The sequence below is a fragment of the Theropithecus gelada genome, chromosome 10, assembly GCF_003255815.1.
Source record: "Theropithecus gelada isolate Dixy chromosome 10, Tgel_1.0, whole genome shotgun sequence".
In the NCBI taxonomy this organism is placed as follows: Eukaryota; Metazoa; Chordata; class Mammalia; order Primates; family Cercopithecidae; genus Theropithecus; species Theropithecus gelada.
In genome coordinates this window covers 19,392,148-19,417,617 of record NC_037678.1, presented here as the reverse complement: position 1 = coordinate 19,417,617, position 25,470 = coordinate 19,392,148, and the positions used below count along the sequence as shown (strand labels likewise).

The window sequence follows — 25,470 nt, the reverse complement described above, 5'->3', positions numbered from 1 at the left end:
CAGTGGTCACCTGGCAGTAGTGGGAGCCCCACGTCTGACATGCAACAGGTGCTCAGCAAATGCTGGGGCCCTCATCACAGGATGTTTACTCTTTCCTCAGCTGTAGCCATAAACTTCCCCAGCACTGTACCAGACTGCTCTTTGATCTATAGATCACCCCCTCTCCCTTGCAGAGAGGAAGACAAAGAGGCAGGCGGGTATGTCTGGAGGTGGACCCAGGCACTAAGGACTTGAGGGGGCAGGAGCCACGCATCCCTTCCATAGGGCCAAAGGCTAGTGAGGGCATGTGCCAGACAGTAAATCTTAGCATGGAGGAACTCACCGGTACCATTCCTCCTAGCCTACAGGAGGGCAGGGAGAAAGGAGGGTGTTAGCACAAACCAGGCCATTCATTGGAGCTGGTGACTGCCATTCAGGTAGGCCCTGAAAATCAGAGGTGGCCTAGGTGTGCCCTGCATGAAGGGGAGGTCCCAAGGGACGCGCGAATTTTAAACTATTCAGAATTGGCCTTAGAGGGCGCCTGACCCTCGTTCTGGATAATAACATGGCATCTCACCCAGGTAGAGAAGGCCTAGGACCTTGAACCATGTCCTCCAAAGTGAGCTCTGTTTGCCTCTCCTGCTGTGTAGCCTTGACAAGTCGTTTTCTTCTGTGCCTTGATTTTCTTTTTTCTTTTTTTGAGATGGAATATTGCTCTGTCGCCTGGGCTGGGGTGCAGTGGCACAGTCTCAGCTCACTGCAACCTCTGCCTCCAGGTTCAAGCGATTCTATTGCCTCAGCCTCCCAAGTAGCTGGGATTACAGTTGCACACCACCTGCCCAGCTAATTTTTGTATTTTTAGTAGAGACAGAGTGCCATGTTGGCCAGGCTGGACTTGGGTGATCCACCTGCCTTGGCATCCCAAAGTGCTGGGATTACAGGCGTGAGCCACCGCACCCGGCTGGTGCCTTGGTTTTCTGATGTGTAAAATGGGACCATTTCTCAGGGGTGTGGGGATGAAATGAAATGACACATGGAAAAGACTCTCAATGTGGAGACTGGGCCTTTCCTTAGATGGGGGCCGGGGGTGTCACAGAGGACCTGAACCAGGGCTCTTCTGGGGCAACAGGCTGAAACTACCTCCCCAGAATCCCACATTATACTGGTTAAAAGCAGAGTCTGGACTCAGAAGGTGCTGCGTATGAATCACAGCTTTACTACTTATCAGCTGTTGTCCTCATCTGTAAAATGGGACAGTAGTCATGGTCTCATGTTCTTGTTATGGGCATTTTATGCCTGGTACATGGCAAGTACAAAATAAATGATTTGTTACTGTTTTTATTTGACAGGACTCCAGACCCCATTCTCCTAACTCCACCCACTTTGGTCTCCATGGAGATCTGAGGGCGGTTTTAGGGCCTGTGGCACGGAAGATGGAATAGCTTTCCCTTGTGGGTCTGACCTCCTGCGTCCCCTGGCTGATTCTTTGTTTGGTCTTGGACATATCAGCTTTCTCTGGGCCTCAATTTCCCATATTTGCTGAATGACAGCCTGGACTCCATATTCCCTATTTAGGACTCCAGCACTCCTAAAGGCAGACTCTCAGGGCTTGGAAGGTAGAAGAACACTACAAGAAGGCAATGTCTGTTCAAAGGTGTGTGGGCTGGGGGAGGTGTGCTGTGTGATTGATCCTGCTCCACCTGAGATGGTCCCTGGCACTCCAACCGGCACTCCAACTCCAAAGGGTCAAGGTGCTGCCAGTCACTCAGTCCCTGCTCTGAGGTGGCTCAAACCAGGTGTCCCGAAAGCAGCCTAGGGACGGCGGCCAAGCTTAAACACTGACGCGAGAAAGGGGTGGAGTCGAGGGAGGGGACGTGGTCTCAGGAACAAAGAGGAGGGCGGAGAGGGGCTGCCCTGAAGGCTCTGAGACTCCTACGACCCCAGGAAACTTACCTCGGCTCGGGGCGCCCTCCCCGACTTGGCGCAGAGCCTGCGTCCCCCTGCCGATGCCCACCCGACTCGCTAAAGCCACCGAGGCAGACGACCCCAAGACTACAATCTCCAACCTCCCTGGCCTGCGAGGGGCGTGGCCGTCAAATTGAATTTTCCCAATGGCGCACGAGAGTGGGAGGTACCCGATCGAGAATTGGCTGGCGCGTCGGGGCGGGGCGGGGCCAGCCGGGAGGCTGGCGCGGCTGGACGGGCAGCTCTCCACAGAATCCAGGGGACGGTTGCTGAGCGGGACTGGGACACCGGGTCGCGGCGCCTCCCGCCTGCGCGTGTCTAATCCATCTGTCTGGTCCCGAAAGAGCTAAGCCGAGCCTGCGCCGGACGGGTGGGCTGGACTGAGAGGTGGGTGTGCGGACCGCGGGGGGGATCCTGATGCTGCCCCAACGTGTTCGGGGGTGGAACCCGGATGTCTAGCCAGGAGTTCTGGAACGTCCAGACCTAGGAGCCCCCGCCCATACGAGAGCTCTAAGCCATGAGATAAAGTTCTGAGACTGTTGGGGGAAGACGCCCGCGGATTCCTAAGGGACCCCACGCCTCACAGGGGCGCTAGTCTGTGGCGGCAGAAACCCTGGGGAAGCTGCCACAGAACCCTGAGGCCCCTCACAATGTCCGGCGACCCCAGACTGTGTGACAGGGAGCCATGGGATTGGAGAAGGGCAACGGCAGGGATCTTCTTATAGTCCCGTGGGTGTCTAAATTAGGCATTGGGGGACACCTGCCCCTTAGAAGAAAAGACATGGGGGGAATCAGAATGTCCGCAGAACCTAAGGCTGGTGACCACTGTACAGTCTTGAAAAGGTTTAACGCAGACAGAGTAACTAGGTAAGAGGCAAGAATCCTAACAGGCAGAGATTGGGAGGTTGACACCTCTGAGCCTACCAGGATGGGAGGAGGAGCAAGCAGTGACTTAAACAGGCAGGGACCCACATACCCCAACTGTGTGGAGCTGTAACCCTCACCCCCTACCCGTGCACTGGATGGGGTGACTTCCCAAGTGACTGTTCTGAAGAGAGGGAAGGGATGATTGAAAGATGAATCAACAGGAGACGAGGGGGCAGTCCTGGGGCCATACATTAGTCAGTCACCATACATTAACTAAGCATCCAGTGTGCCAGACCAGGGCCCCTCAAAGTCCAGACATTAGTTGGGGCTACAGGAGGAAGGAGAGATATAGGCTGGGAGGCTGGGCCAGGATTTAGGAGTCCATTTTGATAGGCAGCACTGGGGCGAAATGGGGCTCTTGCCTCTGTCACTGAGAGTGTTCCAGGCCCTTAAGGGCACTTTGGAAGGGAGCTTCGGAAGCCGGAGATGACGAAGATTTTGATTACATCCTTCTCTGCCCTCTAAGTCTTTGGCTTCCTCCTTGCTTAGTGACAAATCCTTGGCCCTCTTCAATCCTCTCAGTTTGCCTGTGCCGAAAGCCCTTCCAGGTGGTGAATTGAATTCTGTGTGAACTGGCAGGAGGTGCTGGGTGCCTGGACACCTGGCTTCAGGAGGTCTGGACAGCAGAGCTGGCTCCAAGAATTGGAAGACAAAGTGTACCTTCCTATACCTGGGGGAATGACAGTGGTGGTGGCAGTGAGAACTATGGGTTCAGCCCACAGCCAGAGGCTGAGCCTGGAGGGTGGGTGGGGGCTGGGTAGGCCCTGGGGATGGGTGGGTGGGGCAGGAAACTGGAGACTGGAGTGCACCCCCTGGTGGTGAGCACAGCTTGGGTGGGCCTTGCCCGGCTCTGGCTTCTCAATCCAGGTCCCTGCCCTCCCTGTTTGAGGTTTAGACAGGATGAGAGTCCATCCCAGGCCACACAGCAGACTGGTGGCCAAGCTGGCAGGGCTGGAACCAAAGACCCCCTACCCTGGGTTTGCTGAGTTTTCCAGCAAACCACCCTAGGGCAGAGGGCAACTTCCAGCCAGGAGCCACATTACAGGATGGGACAGTAATGGACGCTCCTAGGTTAGAGAGGGAAAGTAAGGAACAGAGCCTAAGGGTCTGTGGTTTCTAGAAGCCCCAGCATGCCTGATTCATGTCTGTCCCCTGCAGAATCCTCTGAGCTGGTGACAGGTGCCACAGGCACTGGGGATCTCACCAGAAAGGAACCAACGGAGCTAGGGGCCAGTGAGATGGCAGACGAGGCCTTAGCTGGGCTGGATGAGGGAGCCCTTCGGAAGCTGGTAAGTGGCCCCATCACCCACTGTGGGGACAGGAAAGCCAAGCCAGAGAGGCAGGGTCAATCCAGGATACTTCTCAGCTAACAGGAAGAAGTGATGGGGGAAAGGTCAGGAGGAGGGGGACACGGGAACAGAGGTGGGCCAGTTCCATGTGGCTGATGCAGAGGCCCTTGTGGCATGTGCCTGTCCATGCCAGGTGCTGAAGCCTAGTCCCTCCCAGCCCTCCATGGCCACCACCTGTTTAAACAGTAACTGCTGTGGACTCGCCCATGTGCAGCCACAGGTGTGGTGAGGCTGGATATGCCTCTCCAGAGCAATAGCTGGGGCAGTGCCCACCCCTGGAAGCTGGCCCAGTGATATTGGTAGCAGCAATGATTAACAATGCCAAGGCCTGGCAGGGGGCAGGCTGGGTACTGGGTATATATACCATGTCACAGAATAATTACAGCAGCTCTGAAAGCCTGGGCATTGCAACTCAAGAGAGTTGAAATCACCTGCTCAAGGACACCCATCTAAGAAGGAGCTGTGCCAAAATCCCAACCCCATAGTGGGCCACGGGGGACCAGAGTCCTGGGAAAGTCAAGGCTGGACGAGGCCATAAGACAGAAACAGGCTTTGTGGGCCCTTATGGATTCTGTGGCTTCTCATCTCATTTTTCTACTCCTGAGTCTCAGTTCCTCTACCTGTAAAATGGAGGGAGGGAAGGAGATGTGTGTGCACACAAGCTCTAGGTCCTAGAGTTGGCATGGGTACAGAATGAGGCATGGACCCAGATCTCAGGTAGAAGAAAGATGAGCCCACTCCATCCCCTTTCTTGTTCCTCTTCCTGAGAGCCCTGTCTATCCCCATGCACAGAGAGGCTGTAGGGCAACCCGGTGGGGCAGGGCTCCTCCCCCAACCCCCAAGACCAGGCAGCCTGACCTGGAGGAGGGGCCAGAGGAGCTCCATCTCCCCAGTCCCTGAACCTTGTCCATGGGGGTAAATTAAAGATTTACCTTACCTAGAAGACAAGTGACCCACCCCCGTCTCATGCCTTCCCCTGCAGGCAGAGGCTGGAACCAGCTAGCGTAGCCCAGCCACTGGGCAGTGCCCAGCTGCTGCCATAACCTCCCCAAGGCACTCCTGCCTGTATGTTCTCAGACCAGTGCATTAGACTCTCTGGGTGTCTGCCTCTCCACTATCACCGCAGGATGTGTGCAGCCTGGAGGGGATGGGGTTGGGTTTCCAAAGGTGCCCACTAGTCAGCTCGACCTCCCCTCAGGAAGTTCAAGTCCCAGTGGGAGTGACAGAGTCTGCGCAGCCCAAAAAGAGGGACTGCTAGGCCAGGTTCCCGCGCATCCTCATCTCAAGGTGTCCACAGTCAGGCTCAGAGTTCTTCAGCCGCCACCTCCGTCTCTCATGCGAGGCTCAGGCGGCGCTGAGAAAAGTTTCGGAGAAGCAGCTGGAGCAGTGGTTGAAGTCAGTCCACTCACGCCCCAATTTCTGGGAAAGAACAGATGAGAACCTGCCCCGGTCTCAGGCTTGGTGCCGCTGGAAGTCTTTCAGACCCCGGGAGCGGCTCCTCCAGCACCCGGCGCCCGCCATTACCGCGCCCCGCGCGCCGGCCCGGCCCCCGCTGGCCTCGTGGCAAGAACGGGGGCGTCCCGAACCGGGCTCCTCCCCGCGGGGCCGGGCCTTATAAGGAAAAGCTGGGCCCGCTCCGCCCGCCCTGCGCCCGGCGTCTGGCCGATCTGGGGATGCGGGCAGTCGCTTCCGGCCCCGGCTCCCGCACATTCTTGAGGATTGGGCGGGGAATGGGCGGAATGGGGGCGCCTGGGGACTTGCACGCCGCGTGCCCCTCCACACCAGCCGGGACGCCCTCCCCTCGGTCCCGAGTTCCAGTTCGACCTCCGTCACTCAGCTGGGTATCCTGGGGACCTTGGTTTCTTCCCTTTAGGTCGGGACACCGAAGCAGGAGGTAGCGGGGATCTTCATATCTGGCTCCCCCTTCGGCGCCTAGCGCGAGGCGGGGTGGGCCAGGCGAGGGCGGCACCCTGCGAGGGAATGCGGTCGCAGAGCCTGCGGGCTTTCAGCGCCCCCTGGCGAGGCCTCGCTCCACCGCCGGCGGGACCCCCATGGGCAACTGGGGGAGCTGGGATTGGGAGAAACCCTGGAGAGTCCCCTCCGTTGTGCTGTTGGGGAGACTGAGGCCCAGCGAGACCTCAGAGCCTGCCAGGCTTCCCAGCAGCGAGGGCAGAGAGCACACGGAGAGCCGGCCCCCCAGGGGGAGGAAGCACCCTCTTTCCTCCCGGGAGAATTTCACTGGGCAGTTTCGGAAACCGCCCCATCCCCTTCCCCTTCCCCCTCAGTAGACAATGGCGCTTTGTACTTCCTTCCCTCCCTCCCACAGCTCCCTCCTTACACAGCGGTGGGGCCTGGGAGGGTGGAACAGAGGAGACACTGTGGTCCAACCTTTGCCTCCAGGCCCAAAGGTAAGGGTCGTGCCAGAGGGTGACCAGTGGAATGAGGTTGTCAGTCCCCAGCCTTGCCCACCCACTATGGGGGATCAGAGGGAGGCTCCCATTTTCCAGATGGGGACACTGAAGCTCCAGGGGTTGTGTTGTAGAGGTGGCCAAGTTCCTACATCAGACTTTTGTCAGGGACAAGGACCGCATCTCAGAGCGCAGAGCACTGAGAATGGGGACCTAGGAGACAAAAGGCTAGCTCTTGCCCCTCTGGGCCTCTTTACCCTCTGTACAGAAGGGGCTGGACTCTCTGTCCCCTCCAGCCCCCAGTCTCCAAATGTACCACAGGAGGCTCTAGGCCTGAGACACAGCCAGGACCGGGGGCTGGAGAGTGAGCCTCATTCCCCCTGCCTCTGCTATAAGGTCTCCTTAGGCCTCAGAGCATCTCTAGTCCAGGCTAGAGGGGTCTCCAACACAGTGCCAGGATCCCTGAGGTCCCCACCATGACAAACAGACCCCAATAGCAGAGCTATCCTCAGTCTAGTGCAGGCCCTGGAGTCAGAGAGACCTGGGTTCAAATCCTGGCTCAGGTCGTTTGACCATGAGCAAATCACATCTCCCTGGACCTCAATCTCCTCATCTGTCAAATGGGAATAACACAGTATCTAGGGTTTTTGTGGGTTTAGGACAAGTAGGGGGCTCAGCACAGGGTTCAACTCACAGGCTCTCCATAAATGTTACTGATGCCTCGGGATATGCTGCCCTTCCTTTTTGCCCTCTCGTCTCTCTCCCTTCCCCTGACTGGCTAGAACCAAGTATGGGGGTGATGCTTATTGCAACTCCAGCTATGTACAGGAGAACCCAAGTCACTGTTCCCAACCCCACCCACTGGCAAATGAGAAAACCAAGACGCAGAGAGTTTAAGGTTTATGCTCCTAATCACCCACCCAAGCTGGAACCAACTGGGGGCTCTGGCCTGAGTTTCGGGGGGCCTTCTCATAATTCCTCAGGAACGTGGACCCTGGAGGGCTCTTCCCCCAAGACTCTCCCTGCTCTCTTCAGACTAGGACAAGCTGGCTCATGGCTGAGTTGGGCCAGCCCACACTCCCTGCTGAAAACTATCTCCATTCCATCCCCACCCTTGCCACCTGGCCTTCCCACTAAGCAGAAAGGAATGATGGGAGGGTGCTAAAAAGGGAGATGATAGAGGGTTCTTTGGCCCTACCCCTGAATGATTTGGGGGGTGGGGACAGAGGAAATCACCCTGTCTTTACTGGCTCCCATCTGGTTATCAGACCCACACTGGAGGCTTATCTCTGCCACTATCTTCCAGGGGAACCCTGGGCCAGTCCTCTTGAGGACTGAGGATCTGTAGGGGGTGGCTCTACATGGTGGAGGTGTGGGGGAGGCAACAGGATTGGCTGACTCACTCCAGACAAGGTGTTCTTTCCTGAACCTGGTTAGACCAGTCACCCCCAATTTCCTGGGAACTGAGGGGCTGAGAACCTGGTAGGAGCACCTGTCACCCAGGGATGCCCTCTCTAAGGCCCTGGGGTGGCCCCTAGTGCCAGCTACCTTATATGTCTGGGGAATTGGTCCTTCCACTCTGCGCCCTGGCTCCTTCGATGGTGGCTAGGGCCAGGCCAGTGCAGTGGGGACAATAGCCCTCAGCCAGGCAGGACTCCTGAGCACCTGCCCTCACTTTCCCCATCTGTGGATGAAGCAGTCAACCCCCAGGTGGGCTGTGGTGTTTGGTCACTAGACCATGGGAGCCTCCCTTGCTCAGAGGGTAGACTTCAGCTCTCACCTTTCCCTTTAGGGACCCTGTTAGTGGCTCATAGGGTGGCCTTCCTCCTCCTCCTCCTGCAGTAGCTCCCTGGCTTTTGGGGATCTGGGCTCTGAGGGGCAGGAATCGAGTTGTAGAAAGGAGTGCCTGGCTTGGCATTTGGCACAGGTGGGCAGTTTCTGACTGTCCACTCAGTCGTGTGCTCTGTGAACCACAATGCAAAGTGGGCTCCCCAAGAGTCCTGAAACAGTGGGCTGGGTCTACCCCCGAGACCGTGTGTGGGCAGGCAGGCACGTGAAGAGCTTGGGACAGAGGGAGTGGACACAGGCCACATATTGTGCCCCAGGCAGAGCCCGTGGGCAGCTGGTGCCAGCCCTCCGCCCCTGGCAGCCAAAATGACTTGCCCCTCGCCCCCGCTGCAGCTGGAGGTCACAGCAGATCTGGCAGAGCGGCGGCGCATCCGCTCAGCCATCCGGGAACTGCAGCGGCAGGAGCTGGAGCGCGAGGAGGAGGCCCTGGCATCCAAGCGTTTCCGTGCGGAGCGGCAGGACAACAAGGAGAACTGGCTGCAGTGAGTAGCGGGGGGTGGAACATGCGGGTGAGAGGGTGAGTGTGCGCCCCAGCTCAACTCATGTGTGCAGGCAGGCGTGAGCACAAGTGTATCTGTGGACTGCATGTGCCAATGGCAGTACGTCCACACACGCTTCTGGAAAAACAGGGATGTTTGTGGGCATGGGGCATGTACTGATTGTGGCGTCGCGGCCGTGCTGGTGTAGACGGCACGTCTGAGTGCGTGGTATTAGTGCCCATGTCCATGGGCATATGTGTATCAGTGTGCAGTCAGAGGGTGTGCACAGCCACATGCCCTTCTGCCAAGGTTCTGGGTACTCTGTTCTGACTCCTACCCTTAGCCCACATCCTCCACGACCTGGCCATGGCAGTGGTGGTTACAGTCTTGATGTCTCTGCAGCTCTCAGCAGCGGGAAGCTGAGCAGCGGGCTGCCCTGGCACGGCTGGCAGGGCAGCTGGAGTCCATGAACGATGTAGAGGAATTGACTGCACTGGTGAGGCCCAGGCTGGGGCAGGGGATGGGGGCAGGGCAGGTGAAGACCTGGATTCCACAGCCCAACACCCGCAGCCTGCCTGTCACCCACAGTTGCGAAGCGCTGGTGAGTATGAGGAGCGCAAGCTGATCCGAGCTGCCATCCGCCGCGTACGGGCTCAGGAGATTGAGGGTATGTGGCCTGTCCCGGCCCCACCCCTGCCCTGCTGTCTGCTGTCCACAGCACCTCCCCACTACTCACCTAACACTTGCTCCTTCCCTTCCAGCTGCCACCTTGGCTGGGAGGTTGTGCAGCGCGCGTCCCAACAGTGGCTTAAGAGAGGACAGCAAGGGGCGAGTGGCACACAGGCTGGAACAGTGTGAGGTAAGGAGGGTGGGAGGGTGGCCCAGTGTCCTGTGCCCATGGATGCCAGTAGCATAGAGCACCTGTGTGTCTTTGCTAGGCTGGTATTTGACTGTAAGGGGCCCACCCCTGCCTTCCAGCCTCTATTCAGCGGCCAGAGGGATCTCCCAGAAATGCACATCTGGCCCTGGCACCTCCCCTGCTTCAACCCATCCCAGGGCTGCCCCTCACCCTCAACACAGCCCACATCTTTACCTTGGCTTATGGGGCCTGCATGTCAGACCCCAGCTGTCTCACAGTTCACTCTCTGTTCTCCAGAGTGTGGGTGAGAGGTCGGGCCATGCAGGTTCCCTAAGTGGCCAGCAGAGGCCGCTGGGTCCACAGTCCTGGCAGGACCCCACTCCCACTCCAGATGAACCAGGCTGAGGCCAGGGGTCAGGAACCTCCACTCCAGGGATCTATTAAGGCTCTCGTCCCCAATAGGTCTCCTGCCATACCCACCCTCTGACATCAGGACCGGGTTCTCTCTGAACCCCTTTGGCTAGGTAGTGCCAAGAGATTGGGAAATGGGGATCAGAGACTGCTCTTAGCATATCATTGCCAGTGCTTGCGCAGGTGTGCCTACAGGAAGCCATGCCCCACCACTCTGCTTTGCATGCCCTGCCCTGGGCACTTGCCAGCCTGGCCCTCAGTGGTGGGGTTGGCACTCGAGGCCTAGGGAGCCTTGGTTATATCCTATGGGTCCCTTACAGGTGCCAGAGCGAGAGGAACAGGAACAGCAGACAGAGGTCTCAAAGCCAACTCCCACCCCTGAAGGCACCAGCCAGGATGTGACCACAGTGACACTCCTGCTGCGAGCCCCACCTGGGAGCACATCCAGCTCACCTGCCTCACCCAGCAGTTCACCCACCGCTGCCTCTCCTGAGCCTCCATTGGAGCCTGCCAAGGCCCAGTGCCTTACAGCCGAGGTTCCAGGCGCCCCAGAGCCACCCCCCAGCCCACCCAAGACCACCAGCCCTGAGCCTCAGGAGTCTCCAACGCTCACCAGCACTGAGGGCCAGGTGGTCAACAAGGTGAGTCTGGGTGAGGGGCAGGGATGCCAGGCAAGTGAGCAGGTCTGGGAGTCAGGCCTTGCTCATGCTGTGTTCTTCTCCCTTGCAGCTTCTGTCTGGCCCCAAAGAGACCCCTGCTGCCCAGAGCCCTACCAGAGGCCCTTCTGACACCAAGAGAGCAGGTGAGGGTCCCAGCAGGGGTAGTCACAGGCATCTGCCTTCTCCTCCCCCAGCCTCCCTTTCCCTGCCTAGAGAATGGGCTCTTGTGCCAGGCAGCTCCAACTTCCTCAGGTCGAGGCAGTCCCTGATACTGCACCCCACCCCTGAAGTGTCCCCGCCCCCAGCTAGGCCCACCTCCCCCTCCACCCCCATGGTTAGAGGCCTCCCCTGCAGCCTTGAAAGGCAACAGGCCTCAGGCACATTCTTCTCCCCAATAAGGGAGTCCACCCATCTCCCAGCTGGAGCTGTGGGCAGCACTGGCCAGGGGGGCTGTCCCCCCTCCCCATCTGCAGGAAGGATCTGGGCATCCTTCCTCCAGCCTAAGCCTCGCCCGGCCCCCAGGAGTGTCCCAAGTCATCCTAGGGTCAGTGTGGGAGGGGAAGAGGTGCCTGTAGGAGAGACGCCGCCGAGTGGGGATGCCGGAGTGTGGGAGATCCAGGAGGGGATGGAGAGGTGGAGTGGGGGTTGAGTATAGGAAAGGTGGGAGGCTAGGGAGGTGTAGAGGAGAGGATTATGAGAGTTGGACCCCCACTATCCCCTGTCTTTTCTCTTTCCCCACATGGCCATCACCCCCTCCCCAACCTGCCAGACGTGGCTGGACCCCGACCCTGCCAACGCTCCCTGTCGGTGCTCAGCCCCCACCAGCCAGCCCAGAACCGAGGTACTACTTATTCTCACACTGCCTAGGACCTGGGCAGACCCTGTCCCACCCAGTTGCTGACAGCCCTCCTGTTCCTTCTAGAGTCCACCCCCCTTGCCAGCAGACCTTCCTCGTTCCAGCGGGCTGGCTCTGTGCGGGACCGTGTCCACAAGTTCATATCGGATTCTCCTATGGCTGCTAGGCTCCAGGATGGCACACCCCGGGCTGCCCTAAGTCCCCTGACCCCCGCAAGGCTCGTGGGCCCCTCCCTCACCAGTACCACCCCTGCCTCCTCCTCCAGCGGCTCCTCCTCTCGGGGCCGCAGTGATACCTCCTCCCGGTTCAGCAAGGAGCAACAAGGAGTAGCCCAGCCCCTGGCCCAGCTTCGAAGCTGCTCCCAGGAGGAGGGCCCCAGGGGGCGGGGCTTGGCTCCCAGGCCCCTTGAAAACGGAGCAGGGGGGCCTGTGGCACGTTCAGAGGAGCCTGGTGCCCCATTGCCCGTGGCCGTCAGCACTGCCGAGCCAGGGGGCAGTATGAAGACTACATTCACCATCGAGATCAAGGACGGCCGTGGCCAGGCCTCCACAGGCCGGGTGCTGCTGCCCACAGGCAACCAGAGGGCAGGTAGGCCCCCCAACTGCCTCCCCAATGGGGATGAGTGCCTGCAACCGCACTTCTGCATACAGGACAGGTGCTGCAGCCAGAGCTCAGGGTGTCTCCAAAGGGTGTGCTGGGAGCGAGGGCACTATCAACCTTGTCTGGCACTGCCCTCACTCCACCTAATCCTCCTGACAGCTGCCTTTCTCCCCACTCAGAACTGACACTGGGGCTGCGGGCGCCCCCGACCCTACTCAGCACCAGTAGTGGGGGCAAGAGCACCATCACTCGTGTCAACAGCCCTGGGACCCTGGCTCGGCTGGGCAGTGTCACTCATGTCACCAGCTTCAGCCATGCCCCCCCCAGTAGCCGAGGAGGCTGCAGCGTCAAGGTGAGCCCCTCCTCACCCCACCAGTCTCACCATCCGTCAGCCTCACATATACTGCTTCAGGGTGTGGGGTTAGTAGGGTTCCTCTGCTCCTCCCCTACTGAACACACAGAGAAACCGAGGCCCAGAGAGGGAAGGTGGCTGCTCACAGACCACAGCCAGTTGGTGGCAGAGCTAAGGCCAGACCCTAGTGTATCAGCCCCTAAGTGTGTCGGAAGCTTACTCTGTACTGGCGTTAAACTTCCTGGATGCTGATCTCTGATCCTTAGTCCGAAATTGGTTGGTTCATTCCTGGTGAATAGATGGGGAAACTGAGGCTCAGAGGGTGGTGAGGGCTTGCTCCCCTCTTCCTGTGGCAGCCCCAGTGCCCCTGCGCCCACCCACACTGGACATCAGCCCTGAGGTATAGAGCAGCTCATCTGCTCATCCAAGATCAGCCTGGCCCATTAGGAGATTGGAGATTAGTGATTAACATCTGCGTCAACCCCCCTGTGGGGGTTGGGCAGAAGCTGGGACAGACAGGCAGGGGGGCGCCAATCAGGTGAGGCAGCAGCCTAGCAGGTGCCTTGGGAACTGAATACGCAGCACGCTTCCATTATTAATTCCCAAGCCCAGGATCCACTAGCTGGGAGCTCAGTCGGGGAAGGGATCCCCAAGCGGGCCACCCGGCTGCCCAGGTAATGCCCTCTGTGCTGAACCAGGGACTGAACAGGACTTTGGCTGAGGTGAGATGGCTAGGGCCAGCTTTGGGCCTTCTCATGGGAGACAGGGAGAGAGTGAGGGAAATAAAGCACCCTTCCTTTCCAAAAAAGCAGGATCCAGCTGCCTTCTGACAAGGGATTGTGTAGGGTGGAGTGGGGGGACCAGCTGAGGCCCTTGAGGTGGATGGGAGGTGCTCCAGTGAGACCTGGGTCTGACACTACCAACTTGCCTCAGTTTACTCATCTGGAACCAAAGAGGACAGGTGATGTGCTATAACGTGCTTGCTCAAAGCCTGTGGTTGGATGTGAGCACCATAGGCAGGCCAGAGGGCTTTTATGTCAGACCAAGACACTTTTTGTAGCAGATCACTCAAAGTCCTGCCTCCCTGTGCCTCCATTCCCCCATCTGTTCCAGCTGTCTAAAACAGCTGGAGTTAGGGTAAAGGGTAAAGGAGTGCAGGCTCTGGAGTCCAGCAGACTGATTCTCACAGCTAATGTACATGGTGGCTCAGGTCCATTACCTGTTCCCTGCCTCAGTTTCCCCACCTGTGAGGCATGGGGCCCTGATCTCAGTGATCTTCAGAACCCAGGCAGTCTTACTGTGCTGCAGGCCTATGATTTCTGCAGGGCTAGAGCCAGGCCTGGCGATCTGCCTGCTTGGGCATGCCCCCCTCCCCCACTGCCCCTTCCATGGAGGAGCCCAGAATAGGTTTCTATTTGGGCTGCAGCTCCAGCTGGCTGGTGGCGGGCTGGGAGGCAGGGGCGGGGCAGGCCCGCGCTGCCCTTGCCTTTGCCCTCGGACCAGCTGCAAAGACTCAGACACTGTCAGCCAGAAGCAGCAGCCCCTGCCACTGCCCCACCATTACCCCCCATAGCGTCCCCACCAGCACCATGCCGGGGGTACCAGGGCCTGGGCCTGAACTGGCCTCAGCCCTTGAGGAGCAGTTGGGCCGGGCACTGGAGGAGCTGCGGGCGGTGGCTGAGGCAGGCCGGGCGGCAGTGACCCAGGCAGCCGAGGTAGCTGTAGCCACCGTGGAGCCGGTGGCCCGGGCAGCTGAAGAACTGCGGGCAGAGAGAGCAGCACTGAGCCGGCGGCTGGATGCACTGAGCAGGCAGGTGGAGGTGCTGAGCCTACGGCTAGGGGTCCCACTTGTGTCCGGCCTCGAGCCTGAGCTGGAGCCCAGCGAGCTGCTCCTGGCTGCCGCCGACCCCGAGGCCCTCTTCCAGGCTGCCGAGGATGCTGGGACCCCTGTGGCCCACCCACCTGCCTTCAGCACCCGCCGCCGCTCCTCCACCTGCACCACCCGCAGCACTAGTCTTGTAAGTCCCTCTGGGTTGGTGGGAGGGGGAGGGTTTGAGCCAGGCTCTGCCTCCGCTGTGACTTTAGATATGTCACCACCTTCTCTGAGCCTCAGTTTACCTATCTTGACAGGGGACTGGGGCACTAGTGCTCTAAGACTAGGGCAAGAGGGTGCCAGGCTCCAGCCCTGAGGCACGCATGGCAGCTGCCCTGGCAGCCCCTGGCATGACCCAGGCCCCAGCCCCCAGCTCCCTGCCGCCCTGCACCCTGGCTAGACCAAGCCTCCCTGAAACAGCTGCCACCTCAGCTCTCCTTACCCTTATAGCAGACAGAGAGGCCCTGCCAGGAGAGGAAGGGCCATAATAGTTGGCCTGGGGCCTTGTCTTCAAGGGGCTAGGGAGATGCCCTGGGAGGGCTACAGGGCTGGAGACTCCTTAGAGGATGGTTTCTAGCAGGGGTGAGGCATGGGGAGGTGGTACAGAGGAGAGCTTCATGGAGGTCTTGGCTCAGGGCAGCCCCAGTCAGACACCTGGTCAGGAGCCTACGGGCCCCGGGCCAACCCCCTTGGCAAGGTGGCAGGCAGATGGGGGGCAACATGTGCTGCCTGGGCACTGGCCCAGGAGGACCCAGGCCTCGGGAACTGGCAGCACAGAGCAGAGCCTGCCTGGGAGGGGGCTGGGAACAAAGCAGCAAAATGAACTGAGGTTCAGGAGTTAGGCTACCTTCAGCTCAGATCCCAGGCTGTGTCACACTTAGAGAGAGACTGTGGGCAAGTCAGTTAGCTGCCCTGAGCCTCAGTTTTCCCTTCTGTGTGTGTGTGTGTGTGTGTGTGTGTGTGTGTGTGTTTTGTTTTGTTTTTTCTGGTCTTGTTTTGTTTGCGACAAGGTCTTACTCTGTTGCCCAGGCTGGAGTGCAGCTACGTGATCATAGCTCTCTGCAGCCTCTAACTCCTGGGCTCAAGTGATCCTCCTACCTCAGCTTTCTGAGTAGCTGGGACTATAGGTGCACACCACCATGCGTAGCTAATTTTTTATTTTTGTTTTTGTAGAGATGTGGTCTCGCTATGTTACCCAGGTTGATCTCAAACTGCTGGCAACAAGTGGTCCCTCCCTCCTCGACCTCCCAAACTGTTGAGATTACAGGCATGAGTCACTGCGCCCAGCCTTCCCTTCTGTTAAATAGGGACAGTAAAATCCCTAGTGCTTATACAACGTTACTATGGACTGGAAATCATCATTATTATTACTATCCATTGTATTAATACAATTCTGGGTACATGGGAAGCCCTACAACAAGGCTGTCAGTGTCTCTTCCCTGACTGACACTGACATGGCCATCTTTGGGCAAGCAGGCTGGCAGGCTAGCGGTTATTTCCAAGGCATGCCAGCAACCCTAGGATCTGCTCTCCTATCCATTGGGGGCATGGATGCCCCTGCCCCTGCTTAAAGTCCATGCCCTCTCCCCACCCTGCAGATGGAACCAGAGCCAGCAGAGCCTCCCTCTGCAGCAGTGGAAGCAGCCAATGGGGCCGAGCAGACCCGAGTGAACAAAGCACCAGAGGGGCGGAGCCCTCTGAGCGCTGAGGAGCTGATGACTATTGAGGACGAAGGAGTCTTGGACAAAATGGTATGGCCAGATCTGGTGGGCTGGGGGTTGGCAGAGGCCAGCAGGCACCAGGTAGCCAATGACGGGCTCTATATGCAGCTGGATCAGAGCACGGACTTTGAAGAGCGGAAGCTCATCCGGGCTGCACTTCGTGAGCTCCGACAAAGGAAGAGAGGTAGAGAGCCAGTTGCCCTACCCTAGATCCAGCTGCCCCATTCCCCAGCTGCTCCCCTCATACTCTGGGGTCCATTTGTGGATACCCCAGCTTAATAACTGCCCTACCCAGCTTCTCCTTCTCTAGATCCAGCAGTTCCCTTGGCTATTCCCCGCTGGATCCAGCTGTTCCCTTCCCTAGCTCCTTCTCTCCTGCTGGTGACCCCAGTTATTCTTCCCAACCAGCTTCTCTTCTCCTTCCTAGACCCAGACACTCCCTCCCGCAGCTACTCTCTCCTTGGATCCAGTTGCCTCTCAAAGTACTGTCAACGACTCCTTCCCTGAATCCAGATATTCCTTCTCCCTGCTGCTCCTCTCTCCCTGAAGTCCATTGATGGCCATCTTAGCCTCTGCCCCATCCAGCTTCCCTTTTCCTGGACACAGCTACTTCCTCCCCCAGATAGTTCTTCCCTGGACACATCTGTTCATTCCCTTAGATTCTGGGTTCAATTGCTTCTCCTCTCAAATACTCGCAATTACTCTTTCTCTGAATCTAGCTGCTTCTGCCAGGGCCCACTGATGGCCACCCCAGTCTCTATCTCTACCCACCTACTTCTGTTTTAAGCCCAGTTAACCCCCTTCACTAGCTTCTCTCCCAACTACTCTTCCCCTGGATCAGATTGCTTCTCAGCTCCCATCAATAGCTCCCTTCCTGGATCTAAATATTCCTGCCTCTCCAGCTGCTCTTCTCCAACCAAAGACCCACTGATGGCCCACTCAGCTACTTCCTCGTTCAGCTTCTCCTTTCTTAGACTCAGCTACCCCCTCACTAGATCTAGATACCTCTCCTGACTTAGCTACGCATTTCTATAGACACTCCCTTCTTGGATCCATACCCCTTTGAGTTTAGCTATTCCGTATTCTCTAGTTTCTGCCTGAGTCCATCAGCCCCTTCCCACACTCAATTCCCTGTCAAGTTATGGCTGTCCCCTCGCCCCAGCTGTTCCTAGAGAGGCCCTTGTTACCTGTGTCATTCATGTTTCTAACAAGCCACCCTCCACCCCACTTGTGTGCCCCATGCACCTGTGCATCTGTGCTGTGTGGGCGTTGGTGGCCCTTTTGTGCATGCACGGGGCATCCCCTGCCCAGACCAGCGGGACAAGGAGCGGGAACGGCGGCTGCAGGAGGCACGGGGCCGGCCAGGGGAGGGCCGCGGCAACACGGCCACTGAGACCACCACGAGGCACAGCCAGCGGGCAGCTGATGGCTCTGCTGTCAGCACTGTTACCAAGACTGAGCGGCTCGTCCACTCCAGTAAGGGGCCAAATGGGGCCCAGGGCTCAGGGTGGGAACACATCCTCCCCCGGCTCCCTATGCCTTTCACATCCTTCTCATCCCCTGCCCCTGCAGATGATGGCACACGGACGGCCCGCACCACCACAGTGGAGTCAAGTTTCATGAGGCGCTCGGAGAGTAAGACCACCTGGCGTCGCCCTGTGCCTGCCTGCCTGTCCGCCTACCTCCTCCGGCTCTTCCTTGAGCTCTCTCTCCGTGTCTTCAACTGTGCCGTCCCTTTCTTTTCTCTGCCTGCGGCTATCACCATCCCTCCATACAGCCTCTCATCCCATCTCCTGATGTCCAGCCCCAGCCCTCACCCGGTGCCCCTTCCCCTTTTCTGCAGATGGCAGTGGCAGCACCATGATGCAAACCAAGACCTTCTCCTCTTCCTCCTCATCCAAGAAGATGGGCAGGTGAGCACCAGCACCCAATCCCTGACCATAGAGGAGTCAGTGCCACAGGGGACCTAACTGCAAACCCATTTTACAAAGGGGTCAGCCGGGCACAGTGGCTCTTGCCTATAATCCCAGCACTTTGGGAGGCCGAGGCAGGTGGATCACTTGAGGTCAGGAGTTCGAGACCAGCCTGGCCAACATGGTGAAACCCCATCTCTACTAAAAATACAAAAATTAGCCAGGCGTGGTGGCAGGCACCTGTAATCCCAACTACTGGGGAGGCTGAGGCACAAGAATCACTTGAATCTGGGAGGCGGAGGTTGCAGTGAGCTGAGACCACTCCACTGCACTCCAGACTGGGCAACAGAGCGAGACTCAGTCTCAAAAATAAATAAATAGACAAACAAACAAATAAATAAAATAGAGGGGTAGACTGGGATGCTTGGAGGTAACAGGTCTGTAGCCAGGGAGGGACAAAGTGAGAGTTAAGGATCCTGCTTGTTTTGGGATCTCATTTTATTCTCAACCACACCACAGGAGAGGTGGATGTTCAGGGAGGCCAGTGAGTTGCTTAGGGGTTCACATCTCTGAGTGGCCACAATAGCATTGAAGCCTTAGAGAGGCCTACCTACCACACTGAGCTGCCTGGTGGCACTGCCACTTGCCAGTATCTGCAAACCATGTCCCAGGTCACAGAGCACCTTTATACCTTAGCCCCATGAGGAAGGAGGGCACCCGCATGTAACAGAGGCTGTTGGGGCTGGCAGAAAGCAGGAACAGGATCAGAATCCAGGATGGGAATCAAAGGGGTCCAGGGACTCTGAGTCAGAGAGACTTTGTTCAAGTTCTGGTTCTGGCCATCACGTCCTCTGAAACCATAGGCAAGTTACTGCCGGGGGTCTCAGTTTCCTCACCTTTAGTGGAATTGGTAAGGCCCCTCCCTGCTCTTGTGAAGTTTAAAATGGCACACAGGAAAGGATCAACAGAGATGAATTATTATTATGTTAGTCGTCATTTTTATTAGCGGATAGTGCCCAAAAGCTGAACTCACCTGTAACTTGAGGGTACAATGAGCCTTCTCAGAGAACTGCTCATGGGTGGGGGAGGGGGAGGCGGAAACCCATTGAAAACCTTGCTGTCATTTGAGCCTCAGTGAACTCTAAAATGGGTGTGATGAGGACGCCTCCCTCCCTGGCAGGCGTTTGTGGCAGTGGAGATACTAGTGTGCCACAAGACACCCCCTCCTCCTCGCGAGTGGTGGCCCAGGCTGGGGAGCAGCCCTCCTCTCCCTGCCTAACATGCGTCTCCCCAACCCCTAGCATCTTCGACCGCGAGGACCAGACTAGCCCACGGGCCGGCAGCCTGGCGGCGCTCGAGAAACGCCAGGCCGAGAAGAAGAAAGAGCTGATGAAGGCGCAGAGTCTGCCCAAGACCTCAGCCTCCCAGGCGCGCAAGGCCATGATTGAGAAGTTGGAGAAGGAGGGCGCGGCCGGGTGAGCTGCAGAAGTGGGCTGGGCAGTGGGGGGCGGGGCTTCATAGTTGGCCCGGCAGAGGCGGGAAGAACGCGCGGCTAGATCTGTGGTGCAAAGGCCCGAAGGTCACGGAAGGCGGGGCCTGGGATCCACTGGGTGGGCCCACTGAGGCACGCCCCTTATAGTCGTGTGACCTGGTCCTGACACCGCCCCTACAGCAGCCCTGGCGGACCCCGCGCAGCCGTGCAGCGATCCACCAGCTTCGGGGTCCCCAACGCCAACAGCATCAAGCAGATGCTGCTGGACTGGTGCCGAGCCAAGACTCGCGGCTACGAGGTGAGCCCCGGGAGGCCAGGGGGCCTGGAGGCCTCCCCAGACCCCAGCTCAGCAGCCCCCTCTTAGGAGAGCTCCTTTTATTCCCCAGTACACTTCCCGCCACTGTGTGGCCTCACAAGGAACATGGAAAGGCTCTTGGGGTGAGGAAACTGAGGCTCAAAGAGGACACAAGACAAGCCCTAGATTCCAGCATCAGTGATGAAGTAACAGGGCCTCTTGGGTGGTGGGCAGGGTTCAAGGCCGGATCCCACTCTTGGAGTCCCCTCCTTGTTGCTCTGTAGGAAGCCCTGAGTCAATTTCTCTAAACCAGGGAAGGAGTGATGAGGCATGACCATGGCCTTAGCTGCGTGGCGCTGGGCCTCTCAGTAGCTCTGTCCCTTGAAATCGCAAATATGGGAGTTGACAGACTCACTTGGAGGAGGCTCGTGTTCCAACTATTCACTCATTGTGCAAGCTACAGGGCCTCTCTGTGCCCAGTGCCCTAGGTCTGGAATACCAGAATGCTGAGGGGTAGACAGCAGCGGGGAGTTGCCCCCAGGGTCCTGACCCGTCCTCTTACGGCTTATAGCATGTCGACATCCAGAACTTCTCCTCCAGCTGGAGTGATGGGATGGCCTTCTGTGCCCTGGTGCACAACTTCTTCCCTGAGGCCTTCGACTATGGGCAGCTTAGCCCTCAGAACCGACGCCAGAACTTCGAGGTGGCCTTCTCATCTGCGGAGTAAGTGTGGGCCCTGGCCCTGCTAATGTTGCTGCACATCTGGGGCTGGACATCGGGACCAGGCCCAGTTGCCCTGAGAACCCCTGGAGCGGGCCGGCCACTTGGTCAGTCAGCGGCTGAGACCCCCTTCCCCAGAGAGTCCCCGTCCTTCTCCATCCCCGCCCACCCGCTGCTGAGCGTGCCAGGTGCCCGCCGGAACGAAGGAGCCACAGGCCGGCCTACCAGCCCGGGCCAAGGCCCACCAGGTGGCCCTGTCCATATCCCCTCCATCCTCCCTCTGCCCCCTTCTCCCTCTCTCTCCCTTTCTCTGTCCTGCTCTCCTCCCACTATCACCAGAGCTTCCTGCTCCCACGGGATCCCGGCTGGAGATTCCAAAAGGAGGCTCCTGGCCCGGGCACCGTGCCCGCCCAGCCTATATAGTGCTGCCAGAGGCTTATATAGGACCTCAGCAAGCCCTCCACTTTGGAATCGTTGCCCCATCTGCTCACCTCACCCTCAGCACCCTTCTCCATCTGTCTTCCCTTCTCTCCCCTTTTCTTTCTGGTTTCTCTCAAATTTCTTCCTCTTCCTCCTTCTCCTCCTCCTCCTCCCCCCACCTCCTCTCACGCCTCCCTCACCCCCTCTCCCCGGGGCACAGCCCTCCTCTCCAACCTTGGTGCCAACGCCGTTTACCCCACCCCGCGTTCCCGCTTGCCCCTAGAGTTCTCTGCACCTGTGACTGGTTTGGCCCCCACCCCTGTTTGCATTGCACACCATTAGTGATGGGTAGTGAGCGGCACGTCCACAGTGGGGAGGTGGCATGCGGGGGGCTGGCAGACTGCAGCACTGGAATCGTAATTGAACTCATGTCTCTGTGTGTGTGTGTATGTGTGTGTCTCTGTTTCCTCCCCTCTCTCTTCTCTGCCTCTTCCCTCTCTTCCCCACCTGGGGCCCTGGCCTCCTGCCCCCGTCCCCCCCCCCTTCCCGGCCCCCTACCCTCCCCAGGACCCATGCGGACTGCCCGCAGCTCCTGGATACAGAGGACATGGTGCGGCTTCGAGAGCCTGACTGGAAGTGCGTGTACACGTACATCCAGGAGTTCTACCGCTGTCTGGTCCAGAAGGGGCTGGTAAAAACCAAAAAGTCCTAACCCCTGCTCGGGGCCCCACGGTGAGAAACGCCGCCTCTCCCATCTGTCCCATTTCACCAGAATCTGCTCAGCAAGGCACAGAGAGGGTCCAGGGAGGCGGGTGGGAGAAGTAAGGGGGGCATTTAGTCAAGCCAGAGGAGCCAGACATAGCCCTGTCTTCTGGCAGTTCAGGGCCCAAGGCGAGACCATTCTGAATGGGCGGTGATGACCCAGGTGAGCAGCACTGTGATGGGGGAAGCCCAGGGGAGGTGCCTGACCCAGGTCTGGGCCCTCCATCTGAAAAAAGTGCAAACTAAGCTGGGATCTGAACAAGTTCAGGCTAAAGGAGGGAGAGGGAGTTCCAGGCAGAGGGATCAGCCTAGGCTTAGCAGGGCAAGAGAGCTGAAGAGCGCAGCACACCAGGAAGGGAAGAAACTTGAGTCTGGATATGAGGGAGGAGGAGGGGGCCACAGTTAGAAGTTTGACCTTCAGGCCGAGCACGGTGGCTCATGCCTGTAATCCCAGCACTTTGGGAGGCCGAGGCGGGCAGATCACAAGGTCAGGAGTTCGAGAGCAGCCTGGCCAACATGATGAAACCCCATCTCTAGTAAAAATACAAAAATTAGCCAGGCGTAGTGGCACACGCCTGTAATCCCAGCTAATCAGGAAGCTGAGGCAGGAGAATCACTTGAACCCAGAAGGCAGAGGTTGCAATGAGCCGAAATCGTGCCACTGTACTCCAGCCTGGGTAACACGGCGAGACTCTGTCTCAAAAAAAAAAAAAAAAAAATTTGACCTTCCTCCTGAGGACAACAGGAGTCATAAAAGGTTTCCAAACAGAGGAGGGATGGATGTAGCATTCTAGGACCTTCCTTGGATGAGGCTTGGATGAGAGACGGGATGGACTAGATGGCTGGAATAGCTTAAGAGCGAGAGAGACAGGCTTCCCAATAGATCTGGTTTGGAGAGGGAGAGGGAAGGTCAAGAAGTCTGCCAGGCTCCTATGTGGGCACTGGAGAGTTGGTGGTGCCATACTCCAAAGTGGGGAGCTCAGGGGCAGGACCAGTTCAACAGGAAGATGTTTCTGGCTGGGGGTTCTGGATCCTAAGCCAGCTGTGGCATTTCCTCTCTGGTCACCTCACCTCAGTACCAAAGTAGAGAATTCAGATCCTGAACTAACTACCCCATTACAGACAAGGAGCTCAGAGAGAGAGAGGGGCTAAGACTGTCCTGGGGGTGGGAGGGAGAGGGAAGATGGTTAGTTCAGAGGTGGGGCCAGAAACTGAGACTCCAGACTCCCCACTTAGTGGCTGTTTTCCTTGCCCCATCACTGCGTTCCCGCCCATTTTGTAGAGAGGATTGAAAATAGAGGCCCAGAAGGAGCAAGGGGATTGGCTGAAGGAATGTGAGTCAGCGACAGGTAGGGGCACACTCAGATGCCCCTCAGGGCCTATAGCCATTATGGGGGGCAGTCCACACGTGCACACACACACTCAGAGAAGGAGCGCAGATGAGGGGAGGATGGGCTTGGTGCTATCTCCAGATCATATATGGACTTAGGAGCTGCTGCCCAACAAGCCAGCTTGGAGGGAGAGGGGCCCAGCCCAGCCCTGATCCAGTTGGAAAGTGTGACTCAGCCGTGCTGTTGCTCAAGTTGCCTGGTGTTTGGCCTGTCACTGGGGCAGCCTGAGCCCTGAGCCCTGAGCCGTGAGCCCCAGTGTAAACAATGGCTTTATAAGGTCTCCAGGGAAGGGAGTAGGGGCGGGAGGGAGCACCAGGTTGGAGAGGGAGGTCAGGATCCCTGGGAGGATAGCCACAGCTGGAAGAAGCTTCAGAGAGAGGCTGCCTCTGCATCATGGTATAGCTCGGGAAACAAGCCCAGTATGGGATAGGGATGACCCCAGGGGCACGTAGCACATCAGCAGCAGACCGAGAACCCTCTCACTCATCCTAAATTCTTGTAAGGTCTCAAATGAGATAGGGAATAACTGTCCTGTTCTAAAGAGGGGGAAACTGAGTCACAGAAAAGGGCCTTATCTAGCACCCACAACTGGTTAGGGATAGAGTCTGGACTAAAACAGAGGTGTTCTGCCTCCCAGGTTTCTTCTTTGAAGGAGTCCAGGTGAGTTGGGAGTAGGCCCAGCCCTACCACAGTTCTGAGTTTGTCCATAAGGGCACAAGATGGGAGGTGGTCTTGGGTTCTCAGGTGTCTTGAGAATAAGGAGGAATTCTTGCCATTATGCCTTCCCTGCCATAGGAAACTCATTCTGCAACATTGAATGCTTGCTATGTGCCAGGTGTGGCAGATAGGAGAGAGCAAACAGGGATCAAGACAGAAGAGGTCTTGCTCTGGGGGTTGAGGGACAGGGGAAAGGGAGCCAGAGAGCAGACTCCAGCTTCAGAGCTCTGGGGGCTGTCAGTTGCTTAATAGGCACAACCCACTCACTCCAGAGTGGGGAAAAGGCTTTGCCAACACCCAGAACTGGGGGCCTGGGTCCCATGCGGCCTAACCTGCACTTACTAAACCGGGGGGCTTGAAACAAGTCGCTCCTCTGCTCTGTCACTCAGTTTCCTTATCTGTGAAGGGCAACTAGCATTCTGAAGGATGGCCAGAAGGGTGGTCCCACCCCTGAGCATGGTGTAGATGGTCCATTGGTATTGGCTGGGATCCTCATCTGCCTCCCCTGCTCTATCCAAGGCAGATGATAAGGGTTAGAGAACCCCTCTGCTGCCCACACATTCCCTGGCCTCCATCTCCAGCAGCAGGGTTATCCCTACCCCCTGTCAAAGAACAGGGGTCTGGGCCTCTCAACAGGAAGTACCGGGTCAGGGAGCTAGCAGACAATCATCAGGGGACCACAGGCTAACTAGAGTGAGAAATGTCCATAGAGAAAGATTGGCCAGTGATGAAGCCCATTTGGGTGCAAAGGCCCAGCTGAGAGGCTTCTACCAACTGAAGTGTGCCAGTGAGGGTGAGCAGAAGGCGGTCTCCAGGGAGAGCACGGGCAGGGTTTGGAGCCAGCTCCTCCCCAGAGTTGGAGGAAACAGACCCAGGACCTGCCTGACTGGGATGGGGCTCTCTTCTGCCATCTCCGCCTCCACCTGCCTAGCTCTGCTCCCCCGCCCCGAGGGATACCTCTAGGCTTGGGTAGATGAAGCCAGGGGCTTCCTGCCTTCCTAGAAGGCTTTTCCCTGCCTGGAGTTTATTAAAGACCAGCAGGCAATGCGGCAATAAACAAGACCTTGGGGTAGAGGGGCGCCACGAGAGGCGGGGCAGGTGCTGACATCCACCCCCGTACCCCCTCCCTGCAGGATGCTAGTGGACTGTGTGCCCCTGGTGGAGGTGGAGGACATGATGATCATGGGCAAGAAGCCTGACCCCAAGTGTGTCTTCACCTATGTGCAGTCGCTCTACAACCACCTGCGGCGCCATGAACTGCGCCTGCGCGGCAAGAATGTCTAGCCTCCCTGCTCGCATGGCCAGCCAGTGGCAAGCTGCCGCCCCCACCCTCCGGGCACCGTCCCCTCCCTGTGCGCCCGCCCACCGCTGCCCTGTCTGTCGCGACACCCTCCCCCCACATACACGCAGCGTTTTGATAAATTATTGGTTTTCAACGATTCTGACTCCTCCCTGCGTCTCCTGGGGGTGGGGA

At 58.0% G+C, this 25,470-nt stretch overlaps 1 protein-coding gene across 4 annotated transcripts; it reads left to right on the top strand.

Annotated features, from left to right (window-relative positions):
* Positions 1-2,170: 2,170 nt before the first annotated feature.
* Positions 2,171-25,435, top strand: SMTN (smoothelin). 4 transcript variants are annotated; one of them, XM_025400680.1, is made up of 21 exons: positions 2,171-2,331; positions 4,030-4,160; positions 8,810-8,958; positions 9,358-9,451; positions 9,544-9,622; positions 9,717-9,814; positions 10,546-10,866; positions 10,955-11,027; positions 11,654-11,725; positions 11,807-12,328; positions 12,520-12,692; positions 16,164-16,316; positions 16,395-16,470; positions 17,598-17,762; positions 17,859-17,921; positions 18,130-18,199; positions 19,501-19,674; positions 19,872-19,989; positions 20,558-20,709; positions 21,694-21,762; positions 25,130-25,435. In XM_025400680.1, exons 2-21 carry the CDS (start codon positions 4,110-4,112, stop codon positions 25,278-25,280), a joined length of 2,823 nt encoding a protein of 940 aa, XP_025256465.1. In that variant the 5' UTR covers positions 2,171-2,331; positions 4,030-4,109; the 3' UTR covers positions 25,281-25,435. The 4 variants fall into 4 exon arrangements, with proteins under 4 accessions (XP_025256465.1, XP_025256467.1, XP_025256466.1 ...); XM_025400682.1 differs by having other exon boundaries at positions 21,694-21,858; XM_025400679.1 differs by lacking the exons at positions 2,171-2,331; positions 21,694-21,762 and adding exons at positions 3,772-3,852; positions 14,618-14,710 and having other exon boundaries at positions 4,029-4,160.
* Positions 25,436-25,470: the final 35 nt, after the last annotated feature.